The 22,902-nt window shown below is 43.3% G+C and overlaps 2 protein-coding genes across 2 annotated transcripts; both read right to left on the bottom strand.

Moving 5' to 3' along the window:
* Positions 1-3,429: 3,429 nt before the first annotated feature.
* LOC131096245 (lysozyme g-like) lies at positions 3,430-7,114 on the bottom strand. The gene is given in 7 exon segments (XM_058044566.1): positions 3,430-3,562; positions 4,338-4,379; positions 4,381-4,468; positions 4,580-4,592; positions 5,410-5,577; positions 6,204-6,280; positions 6,955-7,114. Coding segments are annotated over 7 exon segments (681 nt in total).
* Positions 7,115-14,660: 7,546 nt separating this feature from the next.
* LOC131080444 (lysozyme g-like) lies at positions 14,661-18,568 on the bottom strand. Its single transcript, XM_058018700.1, has 5 exons — positions 18,526-18,568; positions 17,635-17,724; positions 15,874-16,070; positions 15,515-15,653; positions 14,661-14,791 (listed from the first exon to the last, which is right to left on the bottom strand). Exons 1-5 carry the CDS (start codon positions 18,566-18,568, stop codon positions 14,661-14,663), a joined length of 600 nt encoding a protein of 199 aa, XP_057874683.1.
* Between the last annotated feature and the right edge of the window lie 4,334 nt (positions 18,569-22,902).

The following is a 22,902-nucleotide window of genomic DNA, read 5'->3' as shown; positions in this document are numbered from 1 at the left end:
AATGGCAAAGGTGGTATTGATGCTTAAAGAAGGATTGCAGGTGTACAGATACAAAATTCAACGTTGTTAATAGTTACCTGAAATATTAAATAATTATAGGCTCTCTGTCTTTGTGTTTTAATTTTGTGGCTAGATTGCTGCAGTTTTTGGCTAACTGTAAGTTCTCTTATTAAAGTTTGACTTTATTGGTAAAGTCAAATAAGCAGAGAGGTGAGTAGAATAGTTCTAGCTAATGATGGTGAGGACATTTCACAGCTAGCAGGAAAGATTTACAGGAATACTGCAGGACTTTCACTGCACAGAGGAGGCAATTGGAATTGGAATTGGAATTGAAAGCCCTCTGTCTAGCTGTCACATGAGAATTGGAGACTGATTTACCATGGTTATCCAGATCTCACTCTGCTTGTTCCCTGTTACCGGGCTTGCAAGGGTTCCTCAGGGTGAGAGAGATAGACGAGAATCTTGACTTCATGATTAGAAGGCTGGATTTATTATTTTATGATATGTAATACATTAAGACTATACTAAAAGGAATAGAGAGGGAAGTTCAGAAGCTGCTATGCTAAGAATAGAAAAGGAATGAATAACAAAGGAGCTCTCTCTGATTCTGTCCCAGAGAGAGCTTGGTCTTTGACTGGCCCTTAATTGTAAACATGGAACACGGGCCAATCACAGGTGCACCTGTTGCATTCCACAGCAGCAGATAACCATTGTTTATATTCTCTTTCTGGGGCCTCAGCTTCCCAGAAGAGGGAAAAATCCTAAAGAAAGGATTTTTCCCCAAAATCTGTCTGTGACAGTTCCCTAGCAAACAGTCTGTCCTCTGGCTTCTTCTGTAGTTTACAAAGCATGTGAACTCTCCATTTGGGAGTTATTCACCTCTTCATTGCTTTCTAATTTGTCTTTCAGGAAACCTGCTGTGTTCATATGTATCCCCTGATCCTAAGTGTTTAATAAGAATAGCCTGAGAGCTGCAGTCCATGTGAAAGTTAATGCTTTTCCTTTTCTAGAATGGCAGACGTTAGAAATGTGGAGACCCTGAAGAAAACCTCTGATATGAGTTAGACTTATGGGCTGCAAGCTTATAAAATACTATTGTGTGTGTAATTTTATTTACAGTTTTAAGAACTGTGGCCAAAGTTAGCAAGCTGCTGCTGTATCAAATGATAAAGTAGTTTGAATTCCAGTCAGGATAAATTCTGTAATTTAACACGCCATGAGCCATTCCCACATTAGACACACTGAAGAGGAGTTAATCTTAATGACTGCATGTTGTAAGAACATCAGAGGGATGCAGTCACTGAGAATTAGTGTTTATTCTTTCTGCCTGCTTGCAGAGAAGAGTAAACACCTGTAGGAGTTCAAAGGGGACAGGGATATAAGAGCTGGAGGCACTGTGCAGAGGGAAAAAGATAGGTGTGCTGGTGTTTGAGGGTTTTTAGGATGAGGGGAGAGATGACTATCTTGATTCTATGTGTCAGAGGCTTGATTTATTATTTTATTATATACATTAAAAGAAAATTAGTACTAAAACTATACTAAAAGAATAGAGGATTTCATCAGAAGGTTAGAAAGGAATGAATAATAAAATCTTGTGACTGACTAGAGTCTTGACACAGCTGGACTTGTGATTGGTCATCAAATAGAAACAATTTACAGGAGACCAATCAAAGATGCACCTGTTGGTAAATCATCTCTAGACTACATTCTACAGCTATCAGATAGTTACTGTTTACATTTTTTTTCTGAAGCTTCTCAGGAGAAAAATCTTAGTGACAGGATTTTTTTAAAATATCATTAGTAACAGGCTGCGGTAGTGGCACTGAGGAGTGCAATGGCCCCTATGGCCAGGCTGAAGCCAGCCATGAGAATTTGAGCTGAAATAAAATAGCATGGGAGAACTGATAAATTAATAACTTTACTGATAAATTAATCATTTTTCAAATAAATTAATGTTGCTTTTTTCACCTGCTGCCTTTCTTCCAGCATCTGCACAGCATCTTGTGCTGCAGTGTGTTATGACTGCAGTCTCTGCAAGGTGTTGATCATATTCCCACAGGGAGGTACAAGCTGGAGTTTGAGCCCTTTTAAAGGACATGTGTAGTGCATCCAAGGCACAAGGCGTTCTTTAGAGAGATGGTGCAAGTACTAGGACACAGAAAATTAGGCAAATGGATCTTGCTGCTTGTGGGTAGCAAATAATAAGACTTGTGGCTGGATCGGTGTCCCGGAGCACCAGGGCCGGGCTGGGTCAGCCTCGCCGGGCACGTTCGGGTTTCACGTCCGTGGCGCTGCAGCCTGGGGAGCTTCCAGCAGAGGGCTCTGCCAGCTCCATCCCACACGCTCTGTGCGCTCTGTGTATGGATGTGAGCGTGGATCTCTGGCTTTGCAGCCTGCAGAAGTGCTGCAGGGTATCCCGGAGGGCCTGTGTTAATGAAAAGGCTTGATACCGTTCACAGCTGAAGAAGTGTCTGATAAACTATGGACACTGCAGGCTCCCACATGGAGAGAAGGCAAAATACATAGTAGCTGTTATTTCTGAGTAAGATGCAGCTGTAAGGGATCTTTACAGAGATGTTTAATTGACAAGCCGACAGATTCAATGAAAAAGAATTTTTTTTTAACTTTTTAATATATGTGTATGTTTGGGTGTTTCTGAAATGGTATTTCCCCTAAGGGCCCCCACTCTCCCACAGTTAGTCTGCTATCCCAAACCTTCTCTGTTTGAGCATAGATTTGCTCTCAAACCCTAAAACCTGAACCAGCAGCATGCACAAACACAGTGTGTGCCCACACCCTTTCAGTAATAGAGCTTTGTAATGCTCCATGTAGATCTTTGTGAAGCACAGGTAAGAAACTTTTTGTTCCCTTTTTGTGTAGAGAACAAACAGACTGACTTAGGATGATTGCAAAATTCAGATTGGAAAGTACCTTTCTGGTCTCTAGTCCAACCTACTGCTCAACACAGGGCCAGCACTGAGGCCAGATGAGGTTGCTCAGTGGGTGTTGAAAGCCTCTGACAGGGACAGCTCAGCCTCTCTCCAGAGCTGGCACTGCTGTTTTGTTCTGCTGTTAGACATATGTATTGACAGATAAAACATAAGGTGGGTAAAATCTTGTTAAGTAGTGTTAAAACTTGCTTGCAGCATTAATCTGCTGCTTGAGAAACTGCAGGCACAGATGAAAACTCTGGATATTCTCATGATGAAAGATAAAAATTAAAGGCAAAAGGCAAGTTACATTTTGGACTGTTAGCTGTGTTATCTTTTAAGTTTTTTTTAGCCTTAGCTGGAAAAAACCCCATTGCAAGTTTGTTCTTGTTCCTGGCTTGTCCTGCCCCATTCTTATTGTGTCTGGAGGAGAAATTCAGAATGTTTTAAATTAGAAGCAAAGTATGCAATCAGGGCCTCTAATCAACACTCAGAGATCTCAATATCCATTTTTCCTATAAAACCTGGCTCTGACATCCCCATCATTGGCATAGTTGTGTGTTCTGCCAATACCCATTTTGTCGTAGGTCTGGACAGTGTTAACTCCTGCATTATAAGATGAGATCCCACCCAGAAAGAAGGTGAAAGAAACATGTAAACAGAGGTGCTACTTCATCAGTAAATAATACTTCAGGGTTGCCAGGATAGGCAACCAGGAAAGGTTACTTTTTGTAGATGGGTAAAGAACCATAAAACAAATGGGATGGAGAGAAAAGGAGTAGAGCCCGCCTATTGCCAGGCTTGCAAGGGTTCCTCAGGGTGAGAGAGATAGATGAGAATCTTGACTCCATGATCAGAAGGCTGGATTTATTATTTTATTATATATATTACATTAAGACTATACTAAGAGGAATAGAGAGGGAAGTTCAGAAGCTGCTATGCTAAGAATAGAAAAGGAATGAAATAATCAAAGGAGCTCTCTCTGATTCTGTCTCAGAGAGAACTCGGTCTTTGACTGGCCCTTAATTGTAAACCTGGAACATGGGCCAATCACAGGTGCACCTGTTGCATTCCACAGCAGCAGATAACCATTGTTTACATTCTCCTTCTGGGGCCTCAGCTTCCCAGAAGAGGGAAAAATCCTAAAGAAAGGATTTTTCACAAAAGATGTCTGTGACACCCACCCTTACTCCTTGCAACTGAAAAATGTCATGGTATTTGCCAGGTTTCAAGAAAAACCTGCTAGAAGGCTAATCTTATTCTTCTGTTCCTTTTAGTGCATACTAAGGAATATTATTCCACATGAACACAGGGACTGGGATGTGTTTAGCTTTCTGTAGTGCTTACAGCATTATCATGCTTGACTTTATATATGTGAAGTGTTTCAAAGCTGACAAAACTCAGCCTCTGAGGTGCTGTTCCTCTGTCCAAGATGGAGATTTTTTCTGGATTTATCATCCTGTATAAAATCTCTGTGTCTTGTCCTAGGTGCTCTTCAGTGTCCCATGGCTTTCCAAAGTTATGGTACGGTTGCCAGCCTGAAAGTGAGACAGCAACATCACCACACCAGATACCCCACTACTTATCCAGAGCTCTTTGTTGCTTACAGGCTGCTGGTGTTCATTTTGGTCCTCAGTCTCAGGATTTACCTCTTTTGTTACTCTATGGAGAGGACACAAGCACTTCTCATGGCTCAGGCAAAGCCAGCAGATGTCTGAGGTCTCTTTGGACACAGAAGAGGAATGCCAGCCCTACTTCCTTGTCTGTCAGAGTCTTAAAAAAACAGCACAGATGCTGTTGAAAAGGTGACAGTATGCAGAAAGCAGGATTACTGCTGCTTCACTGTTTCCAGGTGCAAGGTGACTGCCCCTCTCCTCCCTAGCTGAATCAAGGGTGGGAAAATCCATTTCCTATAGGGATCTCCCCTTAATCCATGAGGTAGTAAAGCACAAAGTCTGAGGGGGCTGGAGCTGTTAGAAAAACAGATCCCATGCATGCAGCAAATGTTTAGGGATTTTACAGATAAGGCTACAACTTGGCAAACAAGCTAAGCACAAATGTAGGCATGAATAATTAAGCAAGATCCCCCACAACTGAGTCCCCTGTGGTGCATAAAGTATAATTAACCTGATGGTAGTAATTGCAGCCTACAGCATGCTCAGTTTAAAAAGGTGCTTTTTGAAAAAAAGACTTATTATCTAAATGTGAAATAAGAACAATTAATCTCTTCAATCCCACAGGAGTGCTGGGAAGCAATCATCAGTGTCACAGTGTAAAAGCAGTCTGCTCATGCACTGATGCTGACCCAGGTCCTTCCCTGGTGCTGGGAGCTGACAGCCTGGTCAGCATGGGCTTTAGCCTGGCCAAAGACTTGGTTGAAAAGGCTTAGGGGGTTGCCTTTCAACAGGGTTCCTGCCACTCTACTGACTCTGCTTCAAAGGAAGAATGAGATTTATGTTTTTAAGAAGGTTGACCATACCTGTGTTAAGCCAAATGCATTCCCATGGTCACTCAGGCTGTCCTTCAGTTCTGTCCCAGCCCTTGAAAGATCACACCAGCAATCAATCACAGCTGGAGCAAGACCCTCACCATTGCCAGCTTTTACCATCTTGGCCTGGTATTTCTCCATGTTCTTCTGCTGTCTTCTCTAAGGCAGGAACTTCTACAACATGACATGCATGACTTTGCCTTTCATTTTAGAATCCAAACCCAGATTTTCTAAAGGTCATTATGGCTGAGCTGACATTTTGAATCCTTCTGAATCTGTTTAGAGTGAAACAAAGATAGATTTAACTAATTTTACTGAAGGATACCTTAGAAATCAATACATGGATGATATAAAAGACTTTTTTCTTCAGATTCAGAGGGCATTTCTCTAGCATGCAGATTGAAAGTGAGGTGAGTCTTGTTTTAAATCTAAGCCTTTGTGTGGATTAGTCCCAGATTTAGTTCCTTTGAATTTATGACTATAGTGGAGAAATGTTCAGAAGTTGATTTTCAGGGAAACTCTCAGTGGAGAGAGAAAAGTAGGTTCAGAGGTTGGATGCACCTAGAAGACTTTTGTTTTTTCTGTGATGGTCTTAAATGTCATCTCAAAGTCAACCCTATTCTCAACATAAACTTATGTGCCCAAGTAGGGTCTTATTTGATTGATTGTGAAAATATCTGCTTGCTTGGCACTGACTGACAGTCAGAGACCAGGATCCATAGGAGGCATGAGCCTGTGCATGGGTGTAAGGGGGGAATGAACAACTGAATTAGTACACAGCTCACACCATCTGCTTTCGCAGTTGTCCCCAAAGCACCAGTTGTGTCAACATTCAGTATGTTCCCATAACACTCTGAACAGCCTAAGAACACGTGCTGGTTTCAGCTGAAACCAGCACAGAGCAGTCTTTACAAGCAGATGTCAGGCCAGTGCAATGTGTGACTCATGCTGTTAAAACGCTTTCAGATCCCTGACTGAAACCCATGGCATCCTTTTGATACTAGTGCAGGTGTTTGTGCTAGCAGATGCAGTCATGGTGTGTATGGCCTGCTCTGGAGGGGATTCCCTCTTAGTCATGCTAGCTCATGTGCCTTATGAACTGGTGCTTTGTGCCCAATTCATCTCCCCTAATTACCTAAAACTTAGCTGTCCTGGTCTAAGCTTGTGACTTGGGCTGCCTGCATGGCCAGTGGAGGAAGGCATCTCAAAAAGGCAGGTTTTCTATTCCAAAATTTTTTAAAAGTAAAAAAAAAAACATGAGAGTCAATTGAAATCCTACACTATTTATTGGCTCCAGCTTGCTTTTCCATAGCTACAAGAAAATCAAACAGAAACATCCTTCAATTACACCCATTACAATTTATCTGACTTGCAGATTGTTTGACTTGCAATTTATCTGCATTTATCTGTTGTCTTAACACAACATTGCAGAAGGGAAAACACACAAACATCAACTGAGAGGAACATTTCATCTAATGGAATACAGACTTTGGTACAGTGAATCATTTACAAGAATATTAGACAAAGATCACAGACCTGACATGTTTGCTGCAGGATGTCTCCCCACATTCTCAATGCACTTCCTGGAGACAAATGGGCTTTGTATCTGCTGGCAGTGTTCTGGAACAGCTGGCTCAGAGCTCTTCCCACCCCCACTGGTCTTACAAGAAACAGAAACACCTAACAACTTGTGCATCCTCCCAAACACAGCAGGGATTCTGTTCTACAGCAAAAACACAATTATAATTGTAAAAATGAAATAGCTTTTAATTTAATTTTAAGTCCCATTGCTAGGAGCCATGGAGGAGCCTTGTCTGAAAACGGCTGCTCCCCTTCAGTTCTTGGAAGCAGTAACATGCTGACAATGGGAAAATGGGCTTCTGGATTTAATAACATTTTTGCAGGCAAAGATCCAGGAACAATAACACGACCAGAGCTGCAACTGCTCAGCATTCGGATATGCAGAGACTACACCAGGCCCCTGTTGTTATCCCCTCTTGCACAGGAACAACAAAGGTCGGCAGCCCCAAATTAGCGGGCGGTGTGGTTTCCGAGCCGCTGTAGCTGGGCAGCAGTAAGGAAACAGCCGCTGGATGGCAGAGCTCCCGCGGCAGAATCCATCCTGACCCGCTTCTCCCCCACGGCAGATTTTGAGGGTGTGAAATGCCGTTGTGCTCTTTCAGCAGCTCTTTTACATTTTTAGCGGGGGAATTCGTCCCGTGTCATGGCACTGAGAGATTCTTTAAGTTTTTGCTGCGCTGTTGATACTTCCCATACAGAATCAGCTGCACAAAGTCACAGCTGCTCATGCATGGGGCTCTTCAAGTTCACAATTATGACTGAGTGTAAAGAAGGTTGAAAAAGGAAAGTGCATTGACAGGAAGAAGAATAGAACAGATGTGGCTCAAAACAAGTGACATTTTAAAAAATTCAAAAAGCACTAAAGGTGATTCACAAACCAGTAATCTCCAAATGGCCTGTGCTACTATTCCCTTATTTCTGGGGCAGAAATATAAAGGATGTACTAGTTTGCTTCTTCTGCATCACAGTAATTGAGGCACTCCCACCATGACCAACTTTACTCCCTGCCCCTATTCTCTATACAAACCTCCTTTGCCACACCTGGACAGTTTCACCTGAATTCCCTGGGTCTTTATTTACACTCAGCTAGCTCTTCAGCCTCCATCTAGAGCAACCTGACAGCTCTACTACTGAAATATTTTGTGCCTGTGGTAAGTGTAGGACATCCACCTGTAGTATATATAACAAGGGTCACAGTGATCCATTCAATATCAGTATCCATGATCCATTAGCAAGCTCTTTATTGATCACAAGAGTCTCAGGGCAGGGACAATTTGGTTTACCCAGAAGCCAGGCTGCAGGGCACTGGGCCAGATCTAGTACCAGCTACTCTTCACTCTTCTCTCATGTGTCTGGCAGGAAGGAAAAATTGCCTCTGGCAATTAAATGGTTCAGGGAAAACATCTGTGGGATAATCTGGTCCTCTATTATGTCATTTATGGCTCAGACATGCAGCTGTGCCTTTTTAGAGTTTGTCTTCATTTCTAGAGGAAAGGTACAAAAATATGCTGCCAGGATTTTTATTATTATGACAGGAATCTATAAACCTGGTTTCTGTAACTATGCACACACCCAAACCCCTTTAAAAACTTTGTTAGTTTCTCATCTGAATCAGCTAAGGGGTGGCTGAATAAGCAGGGAATTAATAAAATAAAACCTGATTTAAAGGACAAAAATGAGTCAAATTTGTCCTTGCCTGCTTTGAAACAAGAAACCTTTCCAGTTCTTGGAAATAGAGTGTAGGGATTTATAGATGAGTGAGACGTGTGAGGAGCTGGCAAAACATGGATGAGACGTGCAGCATGGAAGGGGCAGGCTGCACCTGAGCTGTAACATAGACAACCAGTGTCACTGGAAATTGAAGGGCTTTTACAGGAACATTTCCACTAGAAGCAGGTGAAAACTGACAAATACAGAGGAGTATCTAGTTTGAACTCACGTGATCTGCAAGGTGAACAAGGCTGATGTTCAGTTTACCTCTGAAAAAAACATGAGGGGAATAAACAGCACAATCATAATATGTGAGAAAGACAAAATAAACAGAATACAGTGGCAAGTGCAATATTAAGCAACAAAGCAAAGACGAACTTGCAGGTGTTTTTGTACAGTTGCTAGAGACTTCAAAATCAAGCCAGAACACAAATGCCTGGACCAAATGACAACCCTGACACAGAAGGTGTCTCAGAGTCTCGGTGGAGGCTAGAAAACCAATGAGATACAGCACTGCCAGCCTCAGAGGAACCACTGAGGAGGATGTGGAGGCGTGATGCTGTATGTAGAGGGATGCTCTATGTGAAGGATAAAAATGTTACAGCACAAAAATACAGGAAAAGAAAAGCACCCTAAAAACCTGTGGGTGGAAATCCCAGTTGCTACTGCTAAAAATGCTGTAGTAGGACTGTACTATTCTTTTTCAGTTCTGTGACAGTGGTCAGTGATGCCAGAGGAGCAGTAAATGTGGGATGGTGGCATGAGTGGGAGCCTGCACACTGGCTGGATCAGTGCCTCATCAGGAGGAGGTGCAGAAGCAGAATTTTTGGTTGCAATAAATCTTGGCTTCTAGGAGGAGCTGGTTAAGGAACTGACAGAAACAAATGGTAGAGAGAGGCACAAGGATTTTGTGGAGGCATAGAATGTAAGAAAATAAAGATTGTGCAGAAGGTAGTCTCACACCTGAGGAGTTGCAGCTGTACTAATCACCAAAGACTAGGAACAGGCTTGCCCTTAATAGGTCACAGCTAGCTGTGTCCAATAAGATGAGTGCTACAAAAGAGTGGGTTAGTTGGGTGAGAGGAGATCTGGGGTTTTGTTGGTTGTGCTGTGAAGGAGTCAGGGCTGCAATGAGATGCCCATGAGAAATCACCAAGAAGGTATGGGAGCTTCACAATAAGATGACAATAGGATTTTGTTTGAGGGATGTTGGTGGGAAACTACTCTGAGGTTGCAATCCTACAATGTGATCTCTTTTAACACTGAAATAGGAAAAAGCAGGCCATGTGCATCCAATCTGGGAGCATTCAGTTTCCAGGAAGGCAATTAAATAACCTAGGGCAAGCATTAGAAACAGTCCAGTCACCCCCAGCTGCAGCACTGGCTCCATGGGGATCCCTAGGACCACAGGCTGGTGCCTGTCCTGGGCAGTGTAAGAGGCTCTGTCCTGGCTAGAAAATCCCAGCACAGTTTTGGAATGAGTAACAAAGCAGAACAAACACAGTTATTCAGCACTGCCTTCATGTGCTGGTATTTCCCTTTGTTTTCTGCATATCTTGGAGATAGGCACGGACACGTGGCTCAAACAGATCCAGCTGCAGCATTTGGAATCAGCCGTCAGAACAATCTGCTCTCCCACGTAGCTTAGGGCTCTGACCCAACAGGGACTTTGATTTGACAGTGTTTTCCTGCTGCTTCAGTTACTGCTGAAAGAGGGGGTTTAATTGGTCCCTCTGCCTGGTTTCTATGAAAACCAGTCACTGCAGCTCCAGTCTCCAGGCAGATCCCTGCCTGAGCCACGGAGGGGTCAGCCCATGCCACCTGCAGCTTAACAAGTTGATGAGAGAGAAAAACTCCACCTCACACTTGCTCTTTACTGTATGAAGCACATTTAAATAAATTCCCCAGTAGTAACATCAATTGTAAAACCAAATCACAGGTCCCCAACAAAGAAGGTTTTTCTTCCCAGTCTGCAATTTGTTTTCCATTTGCTGACTGCTGGTTCTGATTCAGCAGTGTTAGCTTGGAAAGGTCCTTAAACAACACCTATTGCCTTTTCCCTCTCTGCAAAACATGACTGCAAAGAGAGCAGGTTTAGATTAGCTATTAGGAAGAAATTCTTTACTGTGAGTGTGGTGAGGCCCTGGAATAAGTTGTCTAGAGAAGCTGTGGATGCCCCATCTTTGGAAGTGTTCAAGACCAGATTGGATGGAGCCCTGAGCAACCTGCTCTAATGGGAAGTGTTCCTACCTATGGAAGGGGAGCTGGAACTTGGTGATCTTTAAGGTCCTTTCAAACTCAAACCATTTTGTGATTATACATGATGTACAGCAACTTTTACATGTTGGTCTTGAATGTTGTTTAAAACACCCAGGAAGTGTTACATTACTTCATTATCCTGAAAGTTTTTTTAAGTATCCAACAAATCTGCTGCTAAACTCACTGCTATTTGTCTTACCCTCAAGGGGAATGGAAGCTGGTAGGTCCTTGCCCTTTGTTTCTTTTGTTTATTAGAAAATCATAACTATGTGCTTTCTCTCTCTCTCTTTTTTTTTTTTTTTTTTTTGGGGGTTGAGGGGAAGATCTAATTCCTTATTTCCACAGGCTGTACTTTCCATCAGGGTTTTGATTGTCCTGAGCATATTTTTGTTGGTGCAACAGCCTCAAGCACTGTTGCCAAGTCTCACTGACTGACAGCTGAATAGCTGAGAGAAGAGTTACCCCAGGTGCTTCACACACAGTGCTGTAACAAAGATAACCTCACAAATGAGATATTCCTTCTTTTTGATTTCTTCTGTGTTTGGCATCAACTTTGCTTCCCACCAGGATCCCCAGCCCTTTCTGTGGGATGGTTGCTCACCTCCTACACTGCTGCTTGACCTCATCGAGTGTTTTGCACCTGATTTTTTATTGATTCCTGTGTTTGGTTCCTAACAGGTTTTCACAGTTTCTAACCACAATGGAAGCACTCATGTTCCCTTTCCATGTAGCCCATGGTTAGCTCACGTCCTCCATTCATTTTCTGACTGCAAATTTCAGAGACACTGCTGTAGGACAGACTTGTGTATCTCCACTTGGAAACCTCATGAGTTTGGCCAGAAGCTGCTGCTAACCAGTGCTTTTTCCACTTATTTTAAAGCCCTTCACATATGAGGGCAATTCATATTTCTGCTGAAAGCATTATTGACCTCATGATATGGCACAATCATGGTTTCTCTCTTGGCCATTTACCCAGTTAAAGATTTTAATTGATCTGAGATGGTTTTTCCCTGCCAAGCCAGGCTGCCAGCACCCTCCTGACAGCTTCTTGCTGCTGTTGTCCCACAGGATCTCTTGAAGGAACCATTCAATCCTTTAGTCTAGCACCTTCTCCATTGTTTCAGGCAGGTGTCTTGGTCTTTGATTCCCTGGACCTTTTTTTCCCCCTCTGATTTGGTTTTTCTCTTTCCTTTCCTGTGCTTCTGCTTTTTCTGATATGTTACTTGGTAATTAGCTTTGCAAGATGTCTGTTGTTTTGGGGTTTTTTTTCAATAGGCCATGGGTCAAAAGCGTGACCAAGAGTGCGACTGCAGCTGCCCTGTCTACATCAGGCAGAAAAGGAGCTTCCAGCAACATGGACAGAGGTGACCAGAAATGATCAGAGAGGAGCAACAATCTGAACTCATAATTTGTCAGGAAACCTTTTGTTAAATCTTAAGGCATCATGCTACTGTTAAACTTTCATAGTTTATTTGCTCCTTCCTACCATTTTATCAAGCTTCACCTAATTTTCTGCAGAGATTTCCTGTATTTGCTGCAAAGTGCTGATACCCTAAAACAAAATTTGGACCAAAATATGGAATTTCCATAACTTGGAATTTTAAATAGACTTTAAAATCTAAATAATCCTTTGTGGTGGTGCTTCACTACTCAGCAGGCAGGTCTGCAGGCCCTTGGGTGTTGCTACCACAATGTGAAGCAGCAGCTTCATAGCTTCAAATTGGACTCCTGAGGAGCTCAGAGATCTGCAGGGTTGGCAGCACCAATAGTGGTGACAAGGAACTTTTGGCAGCAACTGGGGATGATGTGAAGGCAACCAAAGAAAGCTCCACTCTTGTTCACCCTTGGAACTCAAGCCCCAGCTTTGTACGCAAAGTCAGCAATGAGATTCCCTGCCCCATGTGAAATTTATACTGATCTACCAAAAATTCATTCATAGGCTTTACATAAGAGGTTTATGTAACATAGGTTTACATAACATAATGCACCAAAGGCTTCATCCTGTAAATTTTACATAGGTAATGTTAAGTAGACAACAATGTGATACATGTCATAAGTTTGTATTACAAAGTAATTATTTTAGTAAAATTATATTAATATAGTGCAGATTTCATTAAGGACTAATTTCAATATCTGTGTTGCTCAACACTGAACTGTTTATGGTAGTCTTAAAAAAGAAATCAGTGACATTTGCGACAACATAAGGTTCCCTCTGGTCTCCAGAGGTGATAAAATTAATTTGCTTGTAATGTATGTTAATCGTGCAGAGTCCTTGCCTTTGTGGTAAGCAGATGAGGGACTGGCAAGACAAGGGGCACAGTGTTAGAAGTGCTCTGCTGGCAAAAGCTGCCTCCAGTCCAGCTCTCATGCTGCCAGTGTTGACCCTGCCTGGCAGCCCAGGCACAGGCACAGCACTGCCCCTGCTGCCAGGCAAGGGCTGCCAGGAACATCACTGCTGCATCAGCAATGGTGGCAGCTGGAAGAAAAGTACTCTGAGGCCTCCAAAATGGTTATTTGAAAGGCTAAATGTGAACATTCCTATTACCATGTTCACAAGTTTGGGTCAGCAGCCAGACTCAAGCCCAGCTCTTCTGACCTATCCAGTCTGCAGCACCATTATCCTCTCTCTGTTCTCAAACTGAGTTTTAGACCCCTTCCAAGAGCAGTGAATGGGGTTATTTACTCAAGCTGTACCCACAGCTACCCACTGAGTCCCATGAAACTGAAAAAAATAAACATTGGGATTTAACATTTATCTTTATTTCTGTCTTATTCTCATTATTATTATCTAATTAATAAATTGGCACCAAGAGACCCATCCACTTTCAAACAGACCAGAGCTCGTTCACTTCTATTAGAAACTGGGATTCCTGGCACAGGGACAGATGCTGAAATGCTTTTAAATTTGGAGGAACCTCAGCATAAATATGCCAAAGTTAAAACAGGAAAGGCTGTGGGGTTTTTTAACAAAACTATTGCTGTGATACTCCTGGTGTGGGTATGTATGGGGCTGACTCCTGCTCCAAGGGCTGCTCACTGATGGAAAGCTGCTCATTTTGCCTGCTCTGGCATTTGCAGTATTTTCCATATAGATGCCACGATGAGGTCCCCAGCTGCACCATGGCCATGGATTCAGGAGACCAACCAAAGATGTGTAGTATTGTTCCCCTGAAGGTTGGCTACAGCAAAACTCAGCTACTGCAGAGAAGTCTCTTCATTGCTCCTTAGCCAGCAGCACCAAGGCAAGGAACACAGGATATTCATGCCCTGCTTTGGCCATGGAGAGGAAAGAAGGTGGATGCAGATGGGAGGAGCGCAGCTGATGCCCAAGGAGACCTGTTTGTGTCCATGTCTGGGAGATGCACAAACAGCCCTGGGGTGCAGCTTTAGCAGGGAGAGTAACCTTCCTCACTCAAAATTTAAACATTGCTGATGTGTCCCCATCTGCCTTTCAAAGGCCCTGAGCTGGTGGAATCTCATCCCTGGGGATGTCCTGAGCTTGCCCATCAGTGAGCAGGGGACTGGGATTTGCTGAAGCGAGCAAGGTGACATTGGCAATGCCACCAGCATCGGTCCTGCCAGGAGACCTGAGGAACTGCTCTGGGTACTACAGCACTGGGCTGTAGTGGGTACTACATCACTGCTGGGCCAGTCTGCAGAGGGGAGGCTCCGTGGTGGGGTGGGTTGGAGACCTAGAACCCATTTCTTTTAAAGTACTGGGCTCTCCTAATCACGCTGTTGACGTAGTTGTAGTCGCTGCTGCATGGGTCTGCCTCGTAGACCTGGACGTTGCCCATTCTGGCATGGTAGGTGCAGATTCCCCCTGGAAAGAGTTAAGAAGAAATAGGGATTTAAGAGCAAAAATTTGTAGCAAAAAACCACCATGCATCTCATCAAACAGGAACTGCTTGACAGAGTGCCAATTGTGCATTATTGTTGAAAAGTGACTGATTTTGTAAAATCTTTATTGCTGTAGTGAAGGAGGCCATGACTCTCTCCAAATGCAGGTGGAAATGGAACACTGTTACCAGGAAAGGGTGTAATCAGAGGAAAGGAAGGGCAGTAGCAGAGCAAGGAAGGGAGAGTAAGAAATAGCATAGGGTGAACAAACCAGCACACAGCACAGACTACAAGGAAACCTGGATGCAATCTTCCTGGACACAACAGGTTGCCACAATAACTCTGTTGTGTTGTGATGCCTCAGTTTCTGCATTCTCCAGTGACTTTTCTTTAGTTGCATTCTATCTTATTTATCCATCCAACAGCCATTTCTCATTGCCAGTCTGCTGGTCTGGTACTGCTTCTGTTGAACTAGAAAACTTTGGTTCTGGTTGTTATTTTGGGGCTTTGGGGGTTTATTTTGTTATTTTGGGGGTTTTTGTGGTTTTTTTTCTTTTGTTTTTTTTGGGTTTTTTTTTTCGTAAGAGATGCTGTAAAATCTGCCAGATTGATGCTCCTTTTCCCTTAAAAGTGACACCAACAAGCACACAGCACAGCACTCCCATCAGTCGTTCTGTCCCTCCCTAGTACAAAGTCCATTCCGTACCTCTCAGCTGCCGGTCCCAGGACCAGGTAGGATGTCTTGCCCGTACTTCATTAATGGAAAGAACCAGGATATTTGAGCACTGATTTATGTGTTCTTCACTATCCCACGTCACAGAAGGTTGCACTTGCTGCCTGCTGATCTAGGGAAGACAAGCAAGAAAACGGGTTTCCCTCTGAATGCCTCCCCCTCTTCGTTGCCCTCCCAGGCTTTGACTCATTGAGTGACCTTATTCAGGACAGCCTTGGATACAGAGGGATGGCAATAAAGTGCTCTTTCAAACACAGAACAGTGATTTGCTGAGATAAAGCCCTGGGGTGTGCACTACACTGCTATTGCTCATGCTTGTTGCCCTGCAGTACCTGCATCAGGCCGTACTTCTGGCGTGCGCGGTCCCAGCCGTTGTCCAGGAGCAGGCCCACGCGGCTCTCCTGGGACATGATGGCCCCGATGAGTGCTGGATCCAAGCACAGGTTTCTGGCTACTCTCTTAATTGGGATCTCGTATCTCCTCAGGCGTGGCAGGTCTGCCTCAGCCGTCCTCCGTATCATGGCATATCCTGCTGCATAGGAAAAGGCAGACTTACACACAGCCCTGCCCAAACCCCTGGCTTCCCCGTGAGCAGGTGTGTCAAAGGAGTACTCAAGTGTTCAAGAAATCGCATCTACATCAAGTTGGGCAGTAGGGTTTGAGGAACAAGCACAGCTCTATTGGCTCTAACTATGGCCAGGGAGCTGCTGTTCCACTACACAAGGATGGCCAGGAAAACAGGGAGGCTTCTTAGGAGGTGGAATGCATGGTCCTCTTCTTCTGCTGCACCTCTGTTTTGCAGTGTGATGTCATGGTTTGCCTCAGATACCCCAGGTTCCTCCCTGATAATTCCCTGCCAGGTGTGTCAATCATCCCTCCTTTCCACACCCTGACCCCTGCTGAGCGCTGTCTGTCAGTCCTGGCATTCCAGAAGGGCATCAAATGATTGGCAGAATTCAAAAGATGCCTTTCACCCCTGGAGACACATTGGGCCATCCAGGTGTCATTTGTCTCCTGAGACTTCCCCCCTACCTGGCTGGTGGTCCCTCGTGCCCCTTCCTTCCCACTCTCCCCGGGTTAAAAGGAACAACAACCACGCAGTTCAGAGTCCTGTTGGAGCTGTTATTGCATTCAGAGGCCTGTGTGCCAGGAATAAAGCTCTGGATCAAAACCCTCCATCAGAACCAACTCCTTTCCTTCATCCTCGCCTTAAAGTTCTCTGCCAAGGTAAACCTGAGCTCCTGCATGCCTGGACTTGTCCTAAGCGCCCAGCTGCAGCATCCAGCTAGCCAAAGGTGTCTCTGAGGTGAAACCACCACAGTTGCTGCCTTTTGGTCAAGCAGCAAGGGCCAGACGAGCCCAGGCACATTCCATCCGGCTATATTGGTATTATTCCAATACCTCTGGAGTCAGAGAAGTGAAGTTTCAAAATGGATTTGAAAAAATTGAGGGGTGTGTTACTACAGATTGTCCACATTGCAGTAACAGCTATGTTCTATCTCTAGAAAGTGGGGGCTTTTTAAAAGCAAATTTGGAACAGTTTGGAAACAAGCAAGCAGGTTCATATCTATGCTTGAACTCTCACAGTCAGGTGTCTTCCCTGGAAAAGCCTACATCCAAGAAACATGGAGATATCAGCAGTAGGAACGTGACACAGTCAGCTCTGTGCTCACACCAGGCAGTAACTGCAGGCAAGAAAGAGAGAAACGTGAAGCACTGGCCAGCTCAGCCAACATGCCAGCACTCAGGACATGCTCTGTGTATCCTACCCTGGGAGCAGACAAGCCCTGGGGCTTAGTGAGGAGGCTGATGCTAAAGTCCTGGCTGATGAAGAGGCTGTTTTAACTGAAAAGAGGTGGTACTATTTCCTTTTGCTTTGAGGCCAAAGATCTTGATTTGGGACATGAAGTTTGTCCTTCCACTTCCCATCAGGTCTGGAGGCTTCACCTGCTCTTTTGGGAGAGGAAGTGTTGCTTTCTCCCTTTTGGCTGTTTGAATAGCTGCACCACATTTAGTTTGGCAATGGCAGGAGGTAAGGCATCTCTCTGTCAGGTACAAACAAGTTGACAAATCAAGCAGTGAATGATACATACCACAGTCAGAGGCTCTTACAGGTGTACAGGAGATCGTGGGGGCTTGAAGAGCACTTATATCACCATAGCAACTGTAACTCAGGGATGGAGCTGAAATATGAAACAGAAGTGTTTGAACACAGAAGGTCTCAGAGCAGTATTGTTCAAGTCAAGCATGAGAGAGCCCAGGCCTGCAACCCACATCCCCTTGTGCTGGCCCTGCTTGTGTGGGGTCCACTGGTCTCCATCAGTAATGTTATCAAAGAAAGGTGGAGAACAGAAATTGGCTCTTTTCTAGTTGAATATTGAAGCAAATGGATGTAATGACTGTTTAGGTGAACATACACCTGCCCTGTTAGGTCTAGAGGCTGGTGTGGGAGAGGAGAACCAGAGCCTCTGCATTTATTTCAGAGGGCAGTTCTCATCCAATGCCCCTCAGTGTTTGGACCCACTCAGATGATGGCTGGTGGTCACTGAGCACCCTGGCTGGGATTGTCTGCTGTGTCCCTTGATAACCTGGTGAAGAATTAATTCAGGAGAATGCTTGCCTCAGTCTGGGAAAATTTCTCTATTTCCCTAGTAACTGAGGGACAAATAGCCACCATCAAACAGATTGCCACTTTTGTGAGACCATTTCTGAGAAGGCAGAGAGATTGGATAAGGTTAGCTGGGAAAACCAAGAGGAGACATGGCTGTGACTCCCTTGGCTTCAGTCTCATCCTGCAGATGGTCTGCTTTAAAAGGCACATGTGGGCAGCAAGCAGCCTCATACAGCAGCTGAGGGCCTTCAGCCACACCAGATCTTACAGGGCCATGCAGGAAGGGAACTTCAGGCCTACTGCACTTCCTCTCCAAGGCCCTTCCACAAACAATTCCCAGTCTGCTTTTGACAGCAACCCAAACCTGTCTTACCAACAAGGGCTGAAAGACCCAGCAACAGCAGTGCAGGGATCATGGTGATGGCTCTCCTCAGCTGTCCCAGGAGACCTGGAAACACATGGTTTGCAAAACATGAAGAAATTACTGATGATTTCAGCAGCACTCTAGCAAAGTTGGCACACCAAAAGCTTCCACCCTGAGGCACCAGACAGGGATGGCATTAGCTGAAGACAAGTTGGGCAGCAGAGGAACTTTTTCCATTTAGGGAGGTTGGGACCAGGGTTGGTTCCCTGGACTAGCAGGGGCCTTTTTTAGCCCCTGTCATTTGTCATTGCTTGCTCATACAGCCCCTCCTGAAGGCCCATAGTGTGTCTTTATGATGAGTACATCCACTAACTTTGCTTTAATTTTATAGGTGTTTGAAGTCTAATGCTATACAGTGCACACAACCCCTGCCTCCCTGTTCAAAAAGGATTTTTTCTTGGCTCTTGGAAAAACTTGTTATCAAAAATCAAGAACTATGATCCTTAATACTCTGCTAAGAACATGCAAGGCAACTCCAACATTTATCTGGTGAAATAATACTTCTCTGTGTGATACTGGCAGATAACCACTTTACTAATAAATGTGTATATTGTGCCTCTTAATAAAATTCCAAAATATCATCAGATGATAGCTATCAAATGCAAAAAAAAAAATTGACTGCATTTGCCTTGCGGATGAACACATTTAAACTGAGCAGCTTTTATGGCTTACAAATATTTGGGTTTTTTTTTTCCCAAGAAGATTTCAAACACAAAATACACCACGAATCTTGTAGGCAATTCATAGTAATCCTGTTTGGTATTGTCAGTTAAACATTAAAACATTAAAACATTATTAGTTTTAATAGCATGTGACCATTTCTCTAGAGTGCATTTCTACTGCAAACCAGATTATATGGATGCAGAAACACAAATAATCCACCAGTATCATTGGAAAGACTCTCTTGTCCTGACTAAGCTTTTTCAGGCCAGCAATGCCCATGGCCAGATCAGGGTACACCCAGTAGCTCTGTTTGAGCTCTAACACTAAGGCTAAGTATTCACAAGCCCAGATAAATACAGTTTGATACAACACCTATGAAATCCATCTGTGTCCCCATAGAAAGCTACAGGATGTAGCTGTTTCCACATGCAGGAATTTTTTTCACTCCACTCCCATCACAAAAACCTCACAGACCTTATACAGAAACACCATTGCAATCACAATATTGGCAAAATGCTAAATCAAAACAAATCAAGGCTTCTGGTTCTAAATAAATATTCTGTAAGTGAATTCAGACTCACCTGTATTCAGTTGTCCTTCCTCTGAGGCAGGTCCCTTGATGACTTTTATATATATACATAGGAAAAGGTATCCACCCTATGGGCTTTGGAATGTTAATTCCTAGCTACTGTGATGACTGTTTTAAAGTACACTAAGTAATATATATTAAGAGCTTAGAACTCCAAAGATTTCCTTCATCCAAAGATTTGCACAAAGGGTGGTTAGTCAGACTCAGGACAACTCTGTGAAAGGAAATAAACACTGTTTTTCCTCCATCAATAAGCACATTGATGCACAATAAATGACTTGCAGAAATTATTGAAGTGAATCAGTGGCAGAGGCCAGGCAAAAAACAGATCCACGTGGAGTCCCCTCCTTGCTTTGCATCTGGACATATTTCTGGAAGGATTGTTTTTGTCTTGGTTCCTCAGTGGTTTCAGATAGGCAAGCTTTTAATTAAGTCTCATACTTAATTAAGTATTATACTTTAATTAAGTACCATATGAATTTTAACAAGGACAATTAAGGAAAATCCTCCCATGGCTTCATTGTTTACAACAAACCCAATTCAGGACAGGCACTTGACTACTTTGAGCAGAGGCAGGGTCTGAGTTTAAGATGTGGGGAGCCAGGAGGTTGCAGCAGAAATTAGGAGGAAGAAACTGGTCTCCCATAAACTGGAGTTAGTGGGGACACACAGAGGGGCTCTGAAAGACTTGCACTTTGCAGCCAAGACACTTTTCACATATCTAAAACATCTGAGTTACTCGGAGAAGGAAAGAGAGTCTGGAAGGCTAGTGCCCTTCAATCCTGTTCTGTTTGCCGCATTTTTCTCTTCCCTGGAATTTGCCCAGCATGCATGGAGGTTAGGAAGGCAAAGATTTTCTTCTGGTTGCTTTCTCTTCATTATTTGATGCATCAAAAATCCATCTATTGCCATTGCTCTTTTGGGACTGATGTGGCAGGTAGGAAATGCTGTTTTGGCCAGTTACTAAAGAGTATGTTCAAAACCAGGCATTGTTACAGGAGGTTTGGTATAAGGGTTAAGGTGAATGTTAAATACAGATCTCCTACTGAAACCTTCTCAAGGATTACAACAAAGCTAGGCAATAATTCTTTGTGCTCATATCTGATATCTTCTGTGGTATTTCAGACTAGACTATCATGTAATCCTTTTACTGGGGTTTAACATTTTGAACAGCAGAAGGTAAAGTTTGATATAATGTAAGGTGCACATCTTTGTGGTGTTGTCCTGGTCTAACACTTAGAAAATAGAGACATCACATGTACAGTGTGCTTTAATCCTTTCAAAGGCAATGGCTACAGATTAAATGCTGGAGGGAAGGACAAGAATAAGAAATTATCTGGGAAAAGCTCATACTGCACAGCTTGATGGCAGCAAACCCAGTAGGGGTTTATTCTTTCACATTACTTTGTCCTCTACAGAACAAGACAGTAATTTTGTATTAGAGAGAGATGTATTCTCTCAAATAAATTATAAAAATTTAGTATTAACATCCAGGTATGCTTTATAAAACAACATCATGTTAGTGACAAAAAACTAATGCTCCTCTATCACTGAGTCTGTGTTCATGCTGATGACTTGGGACCTTCTTTGAGAAGTAGCCTATAATCTTAGGTAAGATTTATTTCCTAATGTGTTGTCCACTTGCTGATGGTCCTTGAGATAAAGTTTTTAATTGAAATACTGTTTGCTTTTGCTACATATTTTTCTCTTTTATTTGTTACCATGTAATCACATTTTTCTACATTTCACAGTAGTCACATGAATTCTTAATGCCTTTTCTGCATTGCATTGCTCCTTATATACTCATTGAGTAGTGGATATTATGTTTTAAATGCAAGTTTTTATCTGTGCTGCTATAAGCTCTTAGGTCCCTGGGACAGATTCCTTGTATTCATACAAATTCCACTGTAAGCCCAAATAAGAGGATACTTTTTCAGCACTGTTATGGACTTCTTCTCACTCAAACCCTCTTTATCCACGCAAATTTTTCCAGCTGTCTTTTAGAGTAAAAGCCAAAAGCAAGCAGCCTCTATGGAAACATGCTCATATATACTGAATGGAGCAGGGCTCTCAGCTAGTGCATTTGTCCAAGGCACCACCACCTAATGAGAGCAGCATGATGTTAGAAAACACCATCCTCTGCTAAAAGGTCTTTGTGGGGCTGAGTAAACACAGAGCATTGAGTGTAGGTGAGCCACTTAATGAGAGTGGGCTGCATCTGTCACTAGTACAGCACATATTTTCATTTTTATGATAGATTTAATTTGGAAATTTTCATCAGGAGGAATGTCAATACCTGTTCTCCTTGTGCAGGGTTTGGTCAGCACAGTGTGTGACTGGGAGGGAAGGGATGGAAAGTCAAGGAAAGAGGAGGAGTTCACTTATCAAATAGTATCTGCATCTTAAATTTAAGAAGCAGGAAAGGTTCCTGGTACTCATGGGCATCCTGGCATTAAGCTGCAGTCAGTGACCACAGACACACTTTCTCTGTGATCTGTCAATGACACTGTTGGTTACATTCAGGTAAAGGGAGAGCAGAGTGGACAAAAAATGTTACCTGACACAATAGCATTTTCCCCTTACATAAACTAGAAGGGACCACAACTGAGATCTAAAGGACACCAAGGTTCAGTACCAACAGTTCTTTCCTACTCACAGATTTTCACTTTATATTTTTCCCCCTCATGCCAAGGAAGTTTTTTACTTTCTGCTTGATGGAGAAGTGATCAAAATCGAGCATCAGTTTGAAAAGGATTACATGCTGCACATGTTGTTCTCCTTCAGGTTCCAGGTTTTAGCATCACATGTCACTGGGTGGTGAGAATACCATCTAAAATTACTTGGAATGATACTCACATTAATTATTGTCTCCATTGTGAGTTTCAGCTTGTTTCATAACATCGACAGGGAGATGAATTTCCCAGGTTGTTCCTTTTGTCTGGGATGTAATTACAGGTAACACCAGGTATTCTCAGACTTTGTAACTGCTTTATAGGGAAGCTGCCCATCATGCTGACGTAGGTTGGATACCTACCACTAGCTGACCAGTTAAAGATGCACCTGTAGCATCATCT

The sequence above is a fragment of the Melospiza georgiana genome, chromosome 2 (assembly GCF_028018845.1).
Source record: "Melospiza georgiana isolate bMelGeo1 chromosome 2, bMelGeo1.pri, whole genome shotgun sequence".
NCBI classification, from domain to species: Eukaryota; Metazoa; Chordata; class Aves; order Passeriformes; family Passerellidae; genus Melospiza; species Melospiza georgiana.
This window is presented reverse-complemented; position numbering and strand designations above follow the sequence as displayed.